This window comes from Panicum hallii, chromosome 4 (assembly GCF_002211085.1).
Source record: "Panicum hallii strain FIL2 chromosome 4, PHallii_v3.1, whole genome shotgun sequence".
Taxonomy (NCBI): Eukaryota; Viridiplantae; Streptophyta; class Magnoliopsida; order Poales; family Poaceae; genus Panicum; species Panicum hallii.
Window position 1 is genome coordinate 48,476,594 of NC_038045.1, and position 14,726 is coordinate 48,491,319.

The following is a 14,726-nucleotide window of genomic DNA, read 5'->3' on the forward strand; positions in this document are numbered from 1 at the left end:
CTTGCAATGAGGAACCCATGCGATGCTCAGAATCGACGCCTGCAGACTGCAGGGTAGTGAATGCCTGAATGGTGATCAAGGCAGAAAGGTACTGACGACTGATCAGCCTACTGAAACAAAGAATCGGTTTCCTACTCGTTCATGTTGATGCCCTGCCAGAAAGGTTAAGGCGACAGACTGAGCCTGACAAGACACGACACGTCAACCAACATGTCCTGACAAGAGCATGAAACAATGAGACCATTTCCTGTGAAGGTGTCACGGCTACTTGTAGGCTTGTGTAGCATCTAGCATCCGATGACTGAAAATGATTAGCCAGCCAGCATGATAAAGACGTGCCTTGGGGCGAGTGCCTTTCTTTTTTTTTTCTCAAGATAAGCTACCGAGTTCCTTGCTGAACAACGTGAAATGGTTCTGCAAAACTGGCGACCAGACATACAGTTTGTGAGTGTTGTTATAGGATACAAGATAACACAACTTGTCTTAGATGCTTAGCTGATGATCCGGGCCGTTTCGCTCTGGACGACAAAGCTTAACCCCATCTCTCAATCTCAAACTTATAAGTTCTCTTGGAGAAACCATTTGTTCTGGACCGAAATGAGGAAGAAGAATTAGAGAGGACCATTGGAGGCCATTTTGAAAGGTCCAATGAGTTGTTTATTCTAATCAGTCGAAAAACTATTTGCTTCATTTTTTCTCTCTTTTTTCAGTCGAAATGGCTTCTCCTAACCGACTTGAAGCTACAGCATTAGACTGTCCTGAAACAAAACAACATCTTTTTCTCTCATTTTTAATGTGAATCTGCATAAACTAGAGAATTTTAGGGCCGCAGCCAATTATGTCAAATAACCTTTCATGTTTGACATGCCTCAACATTTATTTGTTTGTGACTAAGAAAATGCACAGTTGCTCAAAGAGGAAAAAGGACTGCCAGTTTGCCATACCCTTTGCTTAGATCATTGCCCGTTGAAAAATTGGATGGCCAAGCAATTGTTTACTGAGTCCAGGTCACCAGATAGGATAACCAAGTGGTCATTGGTGCCTGGTCGATTAGGGAAAAAAAGTATTAACATAATATGATGATAATGTTTGAGAGGTCATGGCCGGGGCCCACCAAACGCGACGAGGCAAGACATGGCATGCGGCGACAAAAAACCAGTAGCTTTCCGAGCGCAAAGGGCTGAGGCCTAAACGAAAATACACTTTCATTGCACTTACAAGTAACACATTCCTTATTGAGCCATGCAATGAATTAATGGATCTTCCTCTACCATGTCCATTTCCTATAAATGCACTCCTTTCAGCATAGTGGAGGTCCCAACACCTTTCTTCTCAGCAGAGCCCAGATCAATGGCAGTCAGGAGCTCATGGTATCTCCATCCTTCCTCCACCATGGCCATGATCAGCCCAAGGCTTGGCATAAGGAGGCCAGCCTTAAGGCTCAGCACCTCTGCTCATGGCAGTGGCTCTCCATCACACCTCTCCTTTGCTGCTGCAACAGACAACAACAAGGTAGGTACATGGAGTAGAACAGGATCAAGGAGGTATGCAGCTAGGGGCTCTAGTTTGGTTGTTCTGATTTGTTTTCTACACAAATTGATAGGTTTTTGAAGACCAATTGAGAGGGGTAGTGTGCTACAGAGATGAGAAGGGGGAGATTGTCTGCGAAGGGTACGACGAAGGCCCCAGGCTTGGGATGCGGTTGCCAGAGAAGGCCTGCTTCCCATGGTATCCATCTGAATTCTGAACATTCTTTCATCTTCATACTTGGTATGTTGGCATGGCTGAAACAAGGTGTTGTCTGATCAGAAATTCTGTTGTTCTTATGTTGTGAAATTGTAGGCCTGTGGGAGTTCAGGTCACTGATTTCATCCAGCTTGCGACGCTCCCTGTCTTCGAGGACTCCGAAGCTCTCCAGCTCAAGAGTGGTCAGAAGAGCCAGCTGTGAACATGGAGCTGATCATGTAAGCATAGTTGTCTAGAGTGATGTGTAAGAATAACTGCAAAGGTGTAGCACTTGGTTGCTTATATGGCTCCTCCTGTTCCATTCCCCTCTAGTTCAAAGGGGATGGAGCTGGGAATTGAATTTGAAGCCGTGTATTTAGAGATAGCATTGCATTAGCACCATAGACTCTGAACATGTATAGTTTGGTTTATTTATCTGCAATAGCACTGCGTTTCTTCAGAAATACTGTTCTTAACACTTATGAAATGGAAGCACTTCCTGCAAGGATGAGAGAGTTGCAGAGCAAAAGAGGTGAACTTCCTACATCTCTAAAGCATGGAAATGCACACAAAAAGTAAACAATTCAAAAGAGATCTGGATGATCAGGGCACGGACACATGAGAGAGTTGCAGATCATCTTAGCCAGCAATAACACCGCTAAACCATGGAAATTCCCACACAAAAAAAAGAAATCATTTGAAACGGTCAATATACTGCAGTACATTGTTAATGCAGCTCTCTCATGTCTCATGAAGCTTCGGGGGCCTTTGTGCATGTCGACATCAGTTGAGGCACCTGCACACGCATCATCCTTGAAGTCCTTCCTTGTCAGCGTCAACTATCAGCTTAAAGAAGAGTCTCTTGGCCTTTGGGCTTTAGCAACGAGCCTAGGCACTTGTCACTGACAGCCACCCCTTGAGCATCCGCATGAACACACCCAAGACTACACACACCAGGATTAGAGATCTTGGAAGCCTTGCCTCAGGGGAAGAAGGCGCAATGCGGTCCCGAGCCACCTGTTGGCTGCGGCTGCAGTTTCCTAGGACAACCAGCTTTGGTCGCGTCTGTCTTCCCAATGCCGCGCATTCCGAAACCGCAGCTCATACTTTCAATCAGTCATCACATGGTGTGGATCCACCGGTGAAAAGCTCCGGCAACGACGGCAAAGAAGCCGGCTGGAACTGGAACTTCGCTGAGCGAAAAAAGACGCACACTCCCATGTAGAAATGGCACTCTCGAAACCTTCGGAAAATCTCAAAAAACAGGAAGTGGATGAACTATTGGACGCGAGGGAGAAGTTTGGAGGGGAGACAAATAAGGATTTGTTTGTATAAATAGGGTGGCAGCTTGGCGTCCGGTGAGCACTACCAATTTGTTAGGCTGTGGAGCCATGGGGCAGCACATGCATGACAAGAAGTTTTCAGCAGCAGGTATGGCTGGCCATTGGTAAGCAGTAACTCACACACGATAGGATCGGCTATGCAACACCTAAGTGGTTGTACTCGTCAGTAGTCACATTACTTGTTGTTACACTACAGGATAAATATGTGGGCCCATCTCACCAGTCTCCCTTGAAGACATGTGGGCCCATTAGAGGTACACAAACTGTGAAAGGTGCTCGAGACTCCAGTTGAAGTTATTTCATCAGACATGTACATCACTTTGCTCGGCTTTGCATATGAAAGGGATAAGAGAGATCAGATTTGTTGCTTGTCTTGAGTTGAGTAGCCATGGGTAACAAAAATTGTTTTCCTGTTTGTTCAGGAAACCAGTGACATCAGGCAGCACGATAATGGACTGCATTCTGCACAACAGCACAAGCACCCTTGTATACGAAGCCGTTTGAGACTTAAGACTACCTACAACGCACTGAATTTCAGCAGTCAGATTGGTTGTATGATTCTTTTGTGGTTACTTATAATTGGCGTTTTGAAAAAAAATTCATTTTTAATCCAACGGTGTTCCCTTGAACATCACCCTTCACGCTATTTACTTACAAACAATCCAAATCTCCTACCTCATTTCATGCCAAATTGGTTTCATTTCAAACAAGTTCATAGCTATTGTGTTCTCCATGGGTACAGTGGGCATGTAGATGTTTTTTTTGTTGGGACAAGAAAATAGAAATTTTGATCCTTTGCTTTTTACCATTTTATTATTTTATTCTGAATTTTTTGTCAGCTTTCTGATCTTATACCATTTTTTGATAGCAGCTTTGGTGTTAAAATTGCTGGGCTACACAGGTTGAATTAGCTTGTAGTGAACATAGGAAGGAAGGATATGTGTTGCATTGCTGTGTAACCTTGACCCAACAGCTATATCTATTTTTCCACTTGAGTTCCTTTGTGTCGAGTCATCGCGAGTCATCGAGAAAAGGTTGTGTCGAGCCGTTTCCCAATGCCGCGCATTCCGGAGCAGCAGCTCATGCGTTCATCAGACATCTCATGGAACATCCGGGTGCTTCATGGTGTGGATCCACATCCACCGCAAGAAAGCTCCTGCAATGGCGGGAAAGAGGCCGACTGGAACTGGGACTGGGAGACCGCTGAGCAATAAACATATTATTCCTAGTTTCCTATCAATCTATACCTACGAGCACCTTCCCGTACGGCCAAGCCTTACAAAAAATCTAAAAAAAAAAACAAGAAGGGATGAACTATTGGAAACCGGACAGAAGTTTGGAGGAAACAAACAAGGGGGGTGCATGATAAATAGGGTGGAATTGTGACATGCAGCGAGCACTAGCAATCTGCTAGGCTATGGAGTCATGGTGCAGCACATGCATGACAACAAGTGTTCAGGTGCAGGTCTGGCTTACCACTGGTAAGCAATAGCTCATACACTGTAGGATCGGCTTTGCAATACACCAAGGTGCTCGCCAGTCTCCCTTGCAGACATATGGGCCTATTAAAGATACACAGACTCTGAAAGGTGCTCCAGCCTCCAGGTGAAGATATTTCGTCACACCTGTACATCACTTTTGGTTGGCTTTGCATACAAAAGAGAGAAGAGAGATCGGATTAGTTGCTTGACTTGAGTTGAGTAGCCATGGAGAGGGTAACAAAAAACTCAACGTTTATTCAGAAAACTAATGACATCAGGCAGCATGATTATGGACTGCATCTGCATTATGCACAACAGCACAGGCACCCTTGGATGAAACCATTTATGACCTATCTACAAAGCACCGAATTTCAGCAATCAGATTGTTGTACAACTCTCTTGCGATTGCTTATAATTGGCATGTTGAATTTTTTTTAATCCAACTTATATGTTCCCTTGAATTATTGATTACCACCCTTCAAGCTATGAACTTATATCATTATCTAAAAAAGCTATGCACTTATTTATAATCTAAATTTCCTCCCTCGTTTTGTGCGAAATTAGTTTTATTTCCCACATGTTCATAACTATTGCATTCTCCATGGGAACATCGGCCATGTAGATTCTTTTCCTTTTGGGTTGGCAAAGAAAATAGATTTTTTTTCATAATTTCAGTGAAGGTTTGCTTGAAAATATGTCGTAGTAGGCTTGCTCTTGGCCAATTTTATACTTTTATTCTGGACTTCTGGTCAGTTTTCTGATCTTATATCGGTTATTGAATAGCAATTTTCATGTTAAATTTGCTGCCTGCATAGGTGCAAGTAACTTGTAGTGGACGTAGGAAGCAAGTGTCTATATTGCAACAACTCTATCCACTTTTCCATGTGAGTTCCATAATCAGCTCAAAGAAGAAAATAAAGCCTCTCTGGACTTTGGCAAAGATTGTATTTAGGCTTTGCAGCAACTCCACCGCCCAGCCATTCTAATTCGTAAAACTTTATTTGGAGAAGAAGAAATACAATATTCTGTGCGAATACAGGAATCTCGTAGTCATAAGAAACAGTTCAAAGTTCATCATCGGCGAAAAAGAAAAACTTGTGCAGTCCACTGAAGATCTGAAAGCTACACGCGCCAACACCTCTTGCTTCCCTCTTGCTTCCCTTCCCCAGTACCTTGCTAATCCCAGTCTTGCTCCTCTCCAGCAGCTCCATGTCTAACACAGATCAGGTTCAGGCTACCAGGAACATAACATGTCGACTCACCACCCTCAGACTTCTGTAGACCAAATTATCTACAGATAGAACCAGGTCACGAGCTCATCGTGCCCCAGCGGCAGCCCTCCGCACAAGGTAGCTCACACACAGCTGAGCAAGCTTCCGGTGTCGCGATGTCTGATTCCCGGGTGCCACGCATTCCAAGCAAGCACTTCGTGTGTTGATCGCACAGAGCTAGCACCATGCATGATACTTCGTCGTGTGTGGATCCGGTTGAGAGCTTTGGCGGCGATGGTAAAGAAGCCGCTTGGGTTGGACGATGACCTGTTGCAGACAGATCAGAGTCATATATAAATAGGGTGGAGATGTGACATGCATTGAACACAAACATTATGTTAGGCTACGGATCGGAGTCATGTAGTGCAGCACATGGCAAAAAGTTCAGGAGCAGGTCTCTTTCTGGCTAGATCGTGAGTAATCACAGTAGGCTTGCCGTCAAGGACGAGATCGAGCTCGGTGGCCGTCGACCTTTCCGGCGACGTCAGCATCGTCCTCAAGGACCACCCCATCTCCCGCACCTAGACGATCAAGGGATCCTTTCAATACCAAATAAGACATGTTGTTTTGTTGGTAAACCACTTCGCAAGCTCACTTCCAAACAACATCTGCTACAATCCAGTTCCAATCCACGAGTTCAAACCAAACCAAGCCAGACTGTGTGAAAAAAGAAACTAAACCAAACCGATAGCTTGGGAAATTAGTTATCCAAGGTAAAACTCAAACCGCTGGACCTGGTTTCCACCCCAACCATTAGCTAGTATTCGAGATCATCCGGTGCACTTATAAATGCCTCCAAGAAAGAGGCGACAGATTAGCCATATCTGATTGCCCAGGGCCACGCATTCCGAAGGCGTTCCTTTGTTCATCACACGGATCACCCATATGCTCCATTGTGAGGATCCAACCGATCGAAATTCCCAGCACCAGCAATACACGGCCAGAGCCGTTGGAAAATCTGAAAACAAGTAGGGATGAATATATAAGTGGACAATTTGTACATTGCTAGTAGTAACTCGCAACGTACAGGTATGGCTGGTGGCTTTGTACTAGTCACACTAGGATACACACACTACAACATATATATGGATTCCTCCATTTCAAGCTCAAATTAGATTAACAACAGCAACGTGCCTTGCAAGTGCAATGAAATGCACCATGAAAATCCTTTTAGTAGTTGAATCACAATATGATAAACGCACACAAGAGAAGGAAGGTACAAATATGCAAAGCTCTGAGAGTCTGATCAAGCAAGCCACACAATTAATCGCGTGCAGTTCATGCATTCATCGCGTGGAGCACAGAGACGCTCCCACGACCAAAGCCTTTGGAAAATCACAAGAACAAGAAGGGAGGAACAATTGGTAAAGAAGCCGTCTGGGTTGGATGGCCTATTGCAGACGGATCGGAGGCATATATATAAATAGGGTGGAAATGTGACATGCATTGAACACAAACATTCTGTTAGGCTACGGATAGGAGTCATATAGTGCAGCACATGGGAAAAAGTTCAGGAGCAGTGATTCGCTTTGTCACTTCAAACAGCACAAATGCGGAGTCGTGCATGAGATTGATTTGAAAACAGAGTGCAAGCTCACCATAATTTCTGGACATTATATATTTCTTCTGACATGGTGACATTGATCTTGATAGCTTCTGAAAGCACATGAGCTGAAAGCCTGGAAGTTGGTCCAATCCTTTCTTCAGCTCAACATAGATGGTGGTGAATAATGGCAGTGTCTCAATATCAAAGGTTACACACTACCAAGGAATTTTCCACGAGACCAATAACTTGCTGAAATTTTCTATTCAGAAAGAATTAAAATTAGTAGAGCAGCACCACAAAAATCTGGAATCACCGTGCATTCCAATTAATGGCTGAGGATGTTGTAGAGGAAAAGAAACAATGATGAATGATTGCAGTTGTTATGGAGGACATGGTCTTGTCCAGTTTGGCACTCTAATTACTCTATGTTCGGCAGAGTCTAAAGTTTTTTGTCATGCTAAATATTCATGCTCTCCCTTGCCTGCAGGAATCGTGTTGATTTATATGCTAGAATTTCTAAATAATGAGGATCGAGAAACTGCTTATGAAATATGTCAAGTTAGTAGCACAGCTTGACAGTAGATATCCACCCAATTCAAATTAGAGACAAATGTGCCCTCAAAAAATTAGAGACAAATGAACACTGATTGCCTTAATCCAAATAATGTAACAGGTTACCACCATTTAAATTTCCTGATACTGAGGCCATATATATGCTTAATATAGCTCTTGCGCTATGATATACATTGAGGATCTAGAGCTCCTTGCAAAAGAGAACAATAGTGTTTAAGAAGGGTATTGTCATGATCGTTCCTTTTACCTTCCAGGTAGTGAAAACTATCAATCAAATGCTCCAGGTGTTCCATATGAGGAAAGTAAATGAAACAATATGAGGAAACTGTCAATCAAATGCTCCAGGTTCATTTATATTAATAGCACTAAGAATAGAGGATAGAGCTATCTACTGAGCAGAAGTGTTAGACAGCTTCACTTTGACTGTTAACTCTGTGATTATTGCTAAGTCAAGCACAATACCATAACTTTTTTTTTCAATAAAGGAGATATAAATCATGCGCATTTCTAGCACCATATATGCTTTCCAACTATTCCATGCCCAACAAGGATGGCTACTGCATGGCTCGAATGTGGACAGTGCACTAAGCTTGCATAACTCAGATCCTGTGTACTGTCATGTATTATCTGCTACTATCATCTAGGTAATGTAGTTGGATTCAGATGGATCATTAGCAAGGTTCTTCCAAGATGAATAGTTTCCGGACAAGCAATGACTGAGATATCTAAGAAATCATCGATCAATTCGAGTGCTGTGCATGTATTTTAACTGTTATGTAAGCAACCATCACTGTTCAAGTAACTAAACAGAAGGATCATAATTACCTTGATCGCCTGGTAGAGAGAGCTGCTTCTTCTCCCATAAGAAACCTAAACGCAAAAGATATGTATACTAGCTTCTTCTCCTAAAAGATATAAATACGAGAACCTTCCGCGTAAGGAACCTAAACGCAAAAAAAATAATAATAATAGTTATATTACCGTGCATATACCTTATTCTCCTCCGGTCAAGAGTGACTGGCTGTTTGAAACTGTGAATGTTTTCAGCAAGAAAAAAACTAACAATGTATGCACCGGTCTGTTCAAAAACCAACAGAATCCCCTCTTTTTTTGGAAAAAAGGAGGCAAGAGCATTGCCGAGTAATTTGTTGGCAAGAAAGCAAAGAGTAAAAAAAAATGACTAGGGAAAGATGGGGAAAAGCATGCATGTCATATCATGAGACCCTGAAATGTTAAGACCATGCCATGAAAATTATGGAGGCCAACTAATCGAATTAGTTCCAATTATGCCTGCTGTTCTCGAACGTCCATTGGTCAGTCAAATCAGTCATGACTTATTGTGCCTATTGATGTAGCGCTCTAGAGGAATTACTCATTGAAAGCGGCAGTGCAAATAGGAACAGTACCATTTTTTATGTATGGGTATAACAAATAGGATTACCAATATAAGTATAACAATGAAAACAACTTGTCTTCCCAAAAAAAAAGTGAAAACAGCTTGTCCTCTCAGACAAGAAGATGGCCACCAGTTTTTGACCGTTACCCTGTTGGTAATTGGTGTGTACATGCAATTCTTTAACAAGTCCTCGACGTCACGAGATAAGCCTAGTCACAAAGCCATTGGCGTTCGATTAAGGAATACAGTACTCCATTATCAATCAACAACTGTGGCGATAATGTTTGTGAGGTAATGGCCGGGCCCGCCGAGCCCAACGAGGCAAGAGATGGCGTGCGGCAACCAAAACCATTGGCAGCTTTGGCCTTCCACACCCACCCTGCTCCTCTTCCATCAGCAACGATGTGCTGCCAAGTACCAACACCTTCCTTGTTTGAGTCTTTGAAATATAGTTTAAATGGAAGTAGAATGCTGCCATGTCCATCTCCTATATATGTATACTTCTCAGCCTAGTGGAGGGCAGGAGTCCCCATTTGTAGTTTGGGGTAGGGACACCTTGCTTTTTTTTCACCAGAAACCAAAATGGCAGCCAGGATGCCTTGCCATCATCACCCTTCTTCCACCTCCTCCTCCTCCATGGCCATGATCAGCCCAAGGTCTGGCACAAGGAAGGCAGCCTTCAGGTTCAGCACCTCTGCACATGGCAGCAGTTCTTCTTCTTCATCACACCTCTCCTTAACTCCTGCGACAGACAACAACAAGGTAGGCACATACACATGGAGTAGAACATGATCAGCAGTTCTTCATTCGCATGCAGGAATACATGATAAAGAAAGTGTGCGCAGTGGCTTGATCTTGTTCTAATCTGGTCTTGTAACTGGTAGGTATTTGAGGATCAATTCAGAGGGATCCTCTGCTACAGAGATGAGAACGGGGAGATGATCTGCGAAGGGTATGACGAAGGGCCCAGGCTAGGAATAAGGTTGCCGGAGAAGGCCTGCTTCCCATGGTGAGCATCTGAATTTCTGAATATTCTGCATATTGGTTCTCGGTGTGTTGGCAACTGGCAAGGTTGAGAAACGGGTGATCTCTGATGCAAATATTTTGCATCTTTGTTCTACTGTTCTGTAATAACATGATTGGAAGAACTCCTGCCGGTTTCTTCAGGGAAAAAAAATCCTCCTTATGCTGTGATTTCTGATACTGTAGGCCCGTGGGAGTTCAGGTCACTGATTTCATCCAGCTGGCGACTCTTCAGGTTTTCGAGGACGTTGATGTTCTTTAGCTTAAGGGTGATCAGAAGAGGCAGCTCTGAGCGTGAAACTAATCATGTGAGCATAATTATGTAAAATGATGTTATGCAAGAATAAGTGCGTGTATGCAAGGTGTTGGACTTAGTTACTGATATTAGTTCGTCAGATTCTGTCCATAGCTTTGGGTTTCACATAAAAAGAAAAAAAATTATATTGTTCTCAGTGTACTGCTGAAGCAGACTCGCTTTACAGAATCACTTTCTGCAAGGATGACAATGTTTATAGCATAACTTCATGTGTGTAGAAATGAGAAAATGAGATCTAATATCTGATCAGGGAATGCCATATGCAACAAGTTTATTGGATTGCAGGAATACAGTTGCGGTTCACTGCAATATTTGACCTCTGTTGCTCATCTGACTGTGAATAGCACATTGTAGCAATGCGTTTCAGGCTTCAGCCGGCAACAGCATTTGCTGCTAATCTTTGGGAAGTTGGAAACACGCCAACAGGAAATAAATTACTTGAAAGAAAGGTTTCTGGTGTCGGTTGATGACCAGAATATTTCTGTCCTTTGTTAATGCCAGACCCTCATGGGGCCATGTGAGTCTGAAGCTGGAGGCGTTGTGAATGTCGACATCGTTGGAGACATCGGCGGGCCATCTCCTTATCCTTTCATACCTTGTCAGCATCAATTATCAGGCTCAAGAAGAAAGTCTTTTTGGCTTTAGCAAAGACTAGAGTTTCTAGAGTTTGTCGCGATTCCATTGGTTAGTCGTTGAAATTAAGGGTAATTATGTATGAACATATAATTAAATCCAGTTTGGAAGATAGAATTTCAAGAGTACACAGTTTTCAGCTCCTCTAGGGTTCAGAAAGTTTTCACTTGCTCCAAACAGGGGTTTCCTGAATGCGTAGTTTCACGAAACAATCATTTCCTATCCCATGGGAATCATAAGCGGCAAACAGAACAGGGCATGAATGAAAAAGGAAAATTTACAATTCAGAATGAGAGATGCTCTCCAACAGAACAAAACATTCCAGATCAGAACAGGAAGCCATTCCAATTCCACATTTCCACTGCACTGAAACACAAGCAAAACTTACTGACCCCTGATGGGTAAGCATAAGGTACACAGTAACTTGTAATTAACAGTTGCGTTCTTGAGATTTTACACAGCAAGGTTAATTCAGACGTCGTCGTCGTAGGGGAAGGAGGTGGCGCCGAGCCACTCGTCGCCGTAGATGAAGTTCTCGACGGCGAACTGGGCCGCCTCGTCGTAGTCCATCTGGCGCACGCCGGCCCAGCTCACGCGCCCCTCCGTGTCCGCGCCCGGCCCGCCGTTCCCGTACTCGCCGAAGAACACGGTGTCCCCGCGGCCGGGCTCGGCGCCGGGCCACTCGGCCCACCCTTCCCGGTCCACGATCTGGCCCAGGTAGGAGTCCATCACCGCGGCGCGCGCGTACGCGCCCCACGGCCGGCCCAGGAACGTGCGCGTGCCGGCGGGCAGGGGCGCCGCCGCCGCGACCGTGCAGTTGTGCACGGCGATGCCGGTGTCCTCGTTGGGGTCGCCCCGGCCCTGCGCGGTGAGCACGACGGACTGGCCGGGCAGCGGCGCCCTGGCAAGGAGCGCGCAGCCCTGCAGCACGGCAGCGGCGTCGCCGAAGACGACGTCGACGGTGCCGGAGACGGCGCACTCGCGGTAGAACTGGCGGAACGAGTGCGCGTACAGCGCGTCCTGGTGCGCCTCCACGCCGCACCGGTACGTGGCGGCCAGGTCCGCGTTCACGCGCAGCGCCACCGCCTGGCCCGCGCCCGCGCCCGCCGTGTTGCGGAACGTGACGTCGCGCGCCAGGAAGCCCTCGCCGGAGACGCCTGCCAGGATCACATGCGCGTAGTTTTGGCGTTAGTTCGGCCAGTGGCGATCAGCGAGCACGATGGCATGGCGTGGAGCACTGGTGTCACTCCCCGTCGGTGCCTGCGCCAGCGGCGCTCCTGGACATGGCCAAAAGGGGAGCAGTTTTGTCAGCGACTCCTTGTCGAATTGGCGAGGTCTCCATGGCCATGAGCGTCTCGTATCACGTGATCAGTTAGGAGAAACATCCGACTCAAACCTCTGGATCCTGGTCCCATCCCATGCATGCAGCCCTGCTCCCACATCGATCTAAAATTCTAAATCCTTCGTCAGGCTTAGACCCCATCCCTAATCTGGTCATGATCCATGGAACTAAACATGCCCTAGAATTATATTACTCGCATTATCTACTCTGTGTGTCTGACAGTCTGAAGACCACATGCTTCACACTGACACGTCGAGACCAGGCATGTGTGCCTGCATCGAGACATGCAAATGCACTGCACCGAAGAGACGCAAGGCGACGAGGCGTCTGCAATGCAGCTGCCGGCCGGGTCTGGCAGCAGGCAGCTACGACGGACTAGCGAGGGATGCTTGTGCTTCGCATCTTGCGAGGTGAATGAAATGTAAAATGTGTTCAGATAAGTGTTGTGGACTTGTGGTTAGGATGTTGATTTGATTTACCGAAGGTGGCCGTGCGGAAGGTGGTCCAGCCGCCGGCGGCGCTGCGGCTGCCGGTGATGACCGTCGTGTCGCGGCCCTCGCCGACGAGGGCGATGTTCGTCTTGTACGGCGGCACCTCCACGTTCTCCTCGTACATCCCGGCCTTCACCCGGATCACCGTCCTCGCCCGGCTGTTGTTCGGCGCCGCCGCCACCGCCTCCCCCACCGTCCGGAAGTTCCCCGTCCCGTCCTTGGCCACCGTGATCACCGTGGCCGCCGGCTGGTCGGCGTTCCCACGGTCACCGTCGCCGTTGTTGCTGCTGTCATCGTCCACGCTGTCGCCGTCGTCGTCGTCATCCTGGAGCAGCCGCCGGTTGTGAACTGCCTTGGCCACGGCGTTCGCGAAGCCGGCGGCCGACACGCCGCCGCCCCGGGCGACGAGGGCGAGCGAGTTGGAGACGTGCTCGTACGCGTCGTCGAGGGACGCGATGAGGCCGGCCACCCCCAGGCCGGCCGACGCGCCGGCGAGCCCGTCGAGGCAGGTGGCCTTGTTGGCGAGCGCGGCCGCGAGGTGCGCGCGCACGGCGGGGAGGCCCTCGCCGGGTGCCGCGAGCAGCGAGGCCGACCGCGAGAGCGAGGACAGCGACGCGGCGTGGAGCTCCTGGCAGTCCTGCGCGGCGCCGCGGCGGAGCGGGGCGCCCGCGGGGGAGGCGGACGGCGCGGAGAGCGTGGAGACGGCGGGGGAGAGCGAGGACAGCGCCGAGGCCGCGCCACGGAGGGAGGCGAGCGCGACGGAGAGCACGTTCGCCGGGAGGAGCTGTACAGAAACAGCGGACGCCTCGGCCGCCTTCGCGCTCGCGCTGGCGACGGCGTCGAGGTGCGAGGCCACGGCCGCGAGGCAGGAGACCGGGTGCGGGGTCTTCTGGCAGATGGCGTGGTGAGCGGTGTCGGCCGGTGGCCTACCGTCCGCGGCGGCAGCCTTGTTGGGCCTCCTGGTTCCGTCGGTCTGGTGGTGGTGGTGGCGCTTGTACCCGTGGCATTGGATTGTGCCGGCGGTGGTCAGGAGGAGGACCGCGAGGAGGAGGAGCGGCGGCGAGAGCGCGGCCGCCATGGCCGTGGATACAGTGCGAGTCAAGTGTGTGGTGTGGGAGTGAGAAAACATCCAAAATATGAAAAGTGTATGGCAAGATATCTGGTGCACATGGGGTGCCTTGTGCACATCTGCACATGGCCCATCCTGGCCATCCAAGGAGCATCCGACGGCAGCTGCAACATTAACACTTTAGCCCCCCGCATCTGTCCTTGCTGTGCGAATTTATTTTTCGAAAAGGCCTCCGCGTTCCTCTTCTCTCCCAAAGACAGGACACAACATGGCCGAGGACAACGGGCGCCAGCACAGCTTCATCGCCGGGCGCCGCCTCCGTCGTCGCCAGGCGCGCCTCCGCCAGGGCCCTCTCCGGCCACCTCCTTCCCCGGGCTCCGCCACCGTCTGGACCAAACGCCGCGGCATCACGCACGGCTTGCACAGGGCGCAGCGCCTCCGTCCTCGCCCGCCGCGCCTCCGTACTCGCCGGTCGCCGCCACCGCTCGGACGCCGCGAGGGCCGTCGCACCTGGGCA

The 14,726-nt window shown here is 48.0% G+C and overlaps 3 protein-coding genes across 4 annotated transcripts; 2 read left to right on the forward strand and 1 right to left on the reverse strand.

Moving 5' to 3' along the window:
- The first annotated feature begins 1,220 nt into the window (after positions 1-1,220).
- Positions 1,221-2,189, forward strand: LOC112890081. The gene is made up of 3 exons (XM_025956928.1): positions 1,221-1,512; positions 1,604-1,728; positions 1,843-2,189. The coding sequence occupies exons 1-3, from the start codon at positions 1,273-1,275 to the stop codon at positions 1,946-1,948; spliced, it is 471 nt and encodes a 156-aa protein (XP_025812713.1). The 5' UTR covers positions 1,221-1,272; the 3' UTR covers positions 1,949-2,189.
- A 7,534-nt stretch (positions 2,190-9,723) lies between these two features.
- On the forward strand, positions 9,724-11,450 carry LOC112888389. 2 transcript variants are annotated; one of them, XM_025954600.1, is made up of 4 exons: positions 9,724-10,097; positions 10,220-10,344; positions 10,545-10,666; positions 11,176-11,450. In XM_025954600.1, exons 1-3 carry the CDS (start codon positions 9,918-9,920, stop codon positions 10,618-10,620), a joined length of 381 nt encoding a protein of 126 aa, XP_025810385.1. In that variant the 5' UTR covers positions 9,724-9,917; the 3' UTR covers positions 10,621-10,666; positions 11,176-11,450. The 2 variants fall into 2 exon arrangements, with proteins under 2 accessions (XP_025810385.1, XP_025810384.1); XM_025954599.1 differs by lacking the exon at positions 11,176-11,450 and having other exon boundaries at positions 9,726-10,097; positions 10,545-10,878.
- Positions 11,451-11,568: 118 nt separating this feature from the next.
- Positions 11,569-14,279, reverse strand: LOC112888388 (probable pectinesterase/pectinesterase inhibitor 12). Its single transcript, XM_025954598.1, has 2 exons — positions 13,129-14,279; positions 11,569-12,464 (listed from the first exon to the last, which is right to left on the reverse strand). Exons 1-2 carry the CDS (start codon positions 14,267-14,269, stop codon positions 11,779-11,781), a joined length of 1,827 nt encoding a protein of 608 aa, XP_025810383.1. The 5' UTR covers positions 14,270-14,279; the 3' UTR covers positions 11,569-11,778.
- Between the last annotated feature and the right edge of the window lie 447 nt (positions 14,280-14,726).

Excerpts from the sequence above, each read along its gene's own strand:
- LOC112890081 (XM_025956928.1), top strand. The coding sequence starts at position 1,273 with ATGTCCATTTCCTATAAATGCACTCCTTTCAGCATAGTGGAGGTCCCA. Across the intron at positions 1,513-1,603 it reads CTGCAACAGACAACAACAAG|GTTTTTGAAGACCAATTGAG; the intron begins GTAGGTACATGG and ends ACAAATTGATAG. Across the intron at positions 1,729-1,842 it reads GAGAAGGCCTGCTTCCCATG|GCCTGTGGGAGTTCAGGTCA; the intron begins GTATCCATCTGA and ends GTGAAATTGTAG.
- LOC112888388 (XM_025954598.1), bottom strand. The coding sequence starts at position 14,269 with ATGTTTTCTCACTCCCACACCACACACTTGACTCGCACTGTATCCACG. Across the intron at positions 12,465-13,128 it reads CTTCCGCACGGCCACCTTCG|GCGTCTCCGGCGAGGGCTTC; the intron begins GTAAATCAAATC and ends TGATCCTGGCAG.
- LOC112888389 (XM_025954600.1), top strand. The coding sequence starts at position 9,918 with ATGGCAGCCAGGATGCCTTGCCATCATCACCCTTCTTCCACCTCCTCC. Across the intron at positions 10,098-10,219 it reads CTGCGACAGACAACAACAAG|GTATTTGAGGATCAATTCAG; the intron begins GTAGGCACATAC and ends TGTAACTGGTAG. Across the intron at positions 10,345-10,544 it reads GAGAAGGCCTGCTTCCCATG|GCCCGTGGGAGTTCAGGTCA; the intron begins GTGAGCATCTGA and ends CTGATACTGTAG.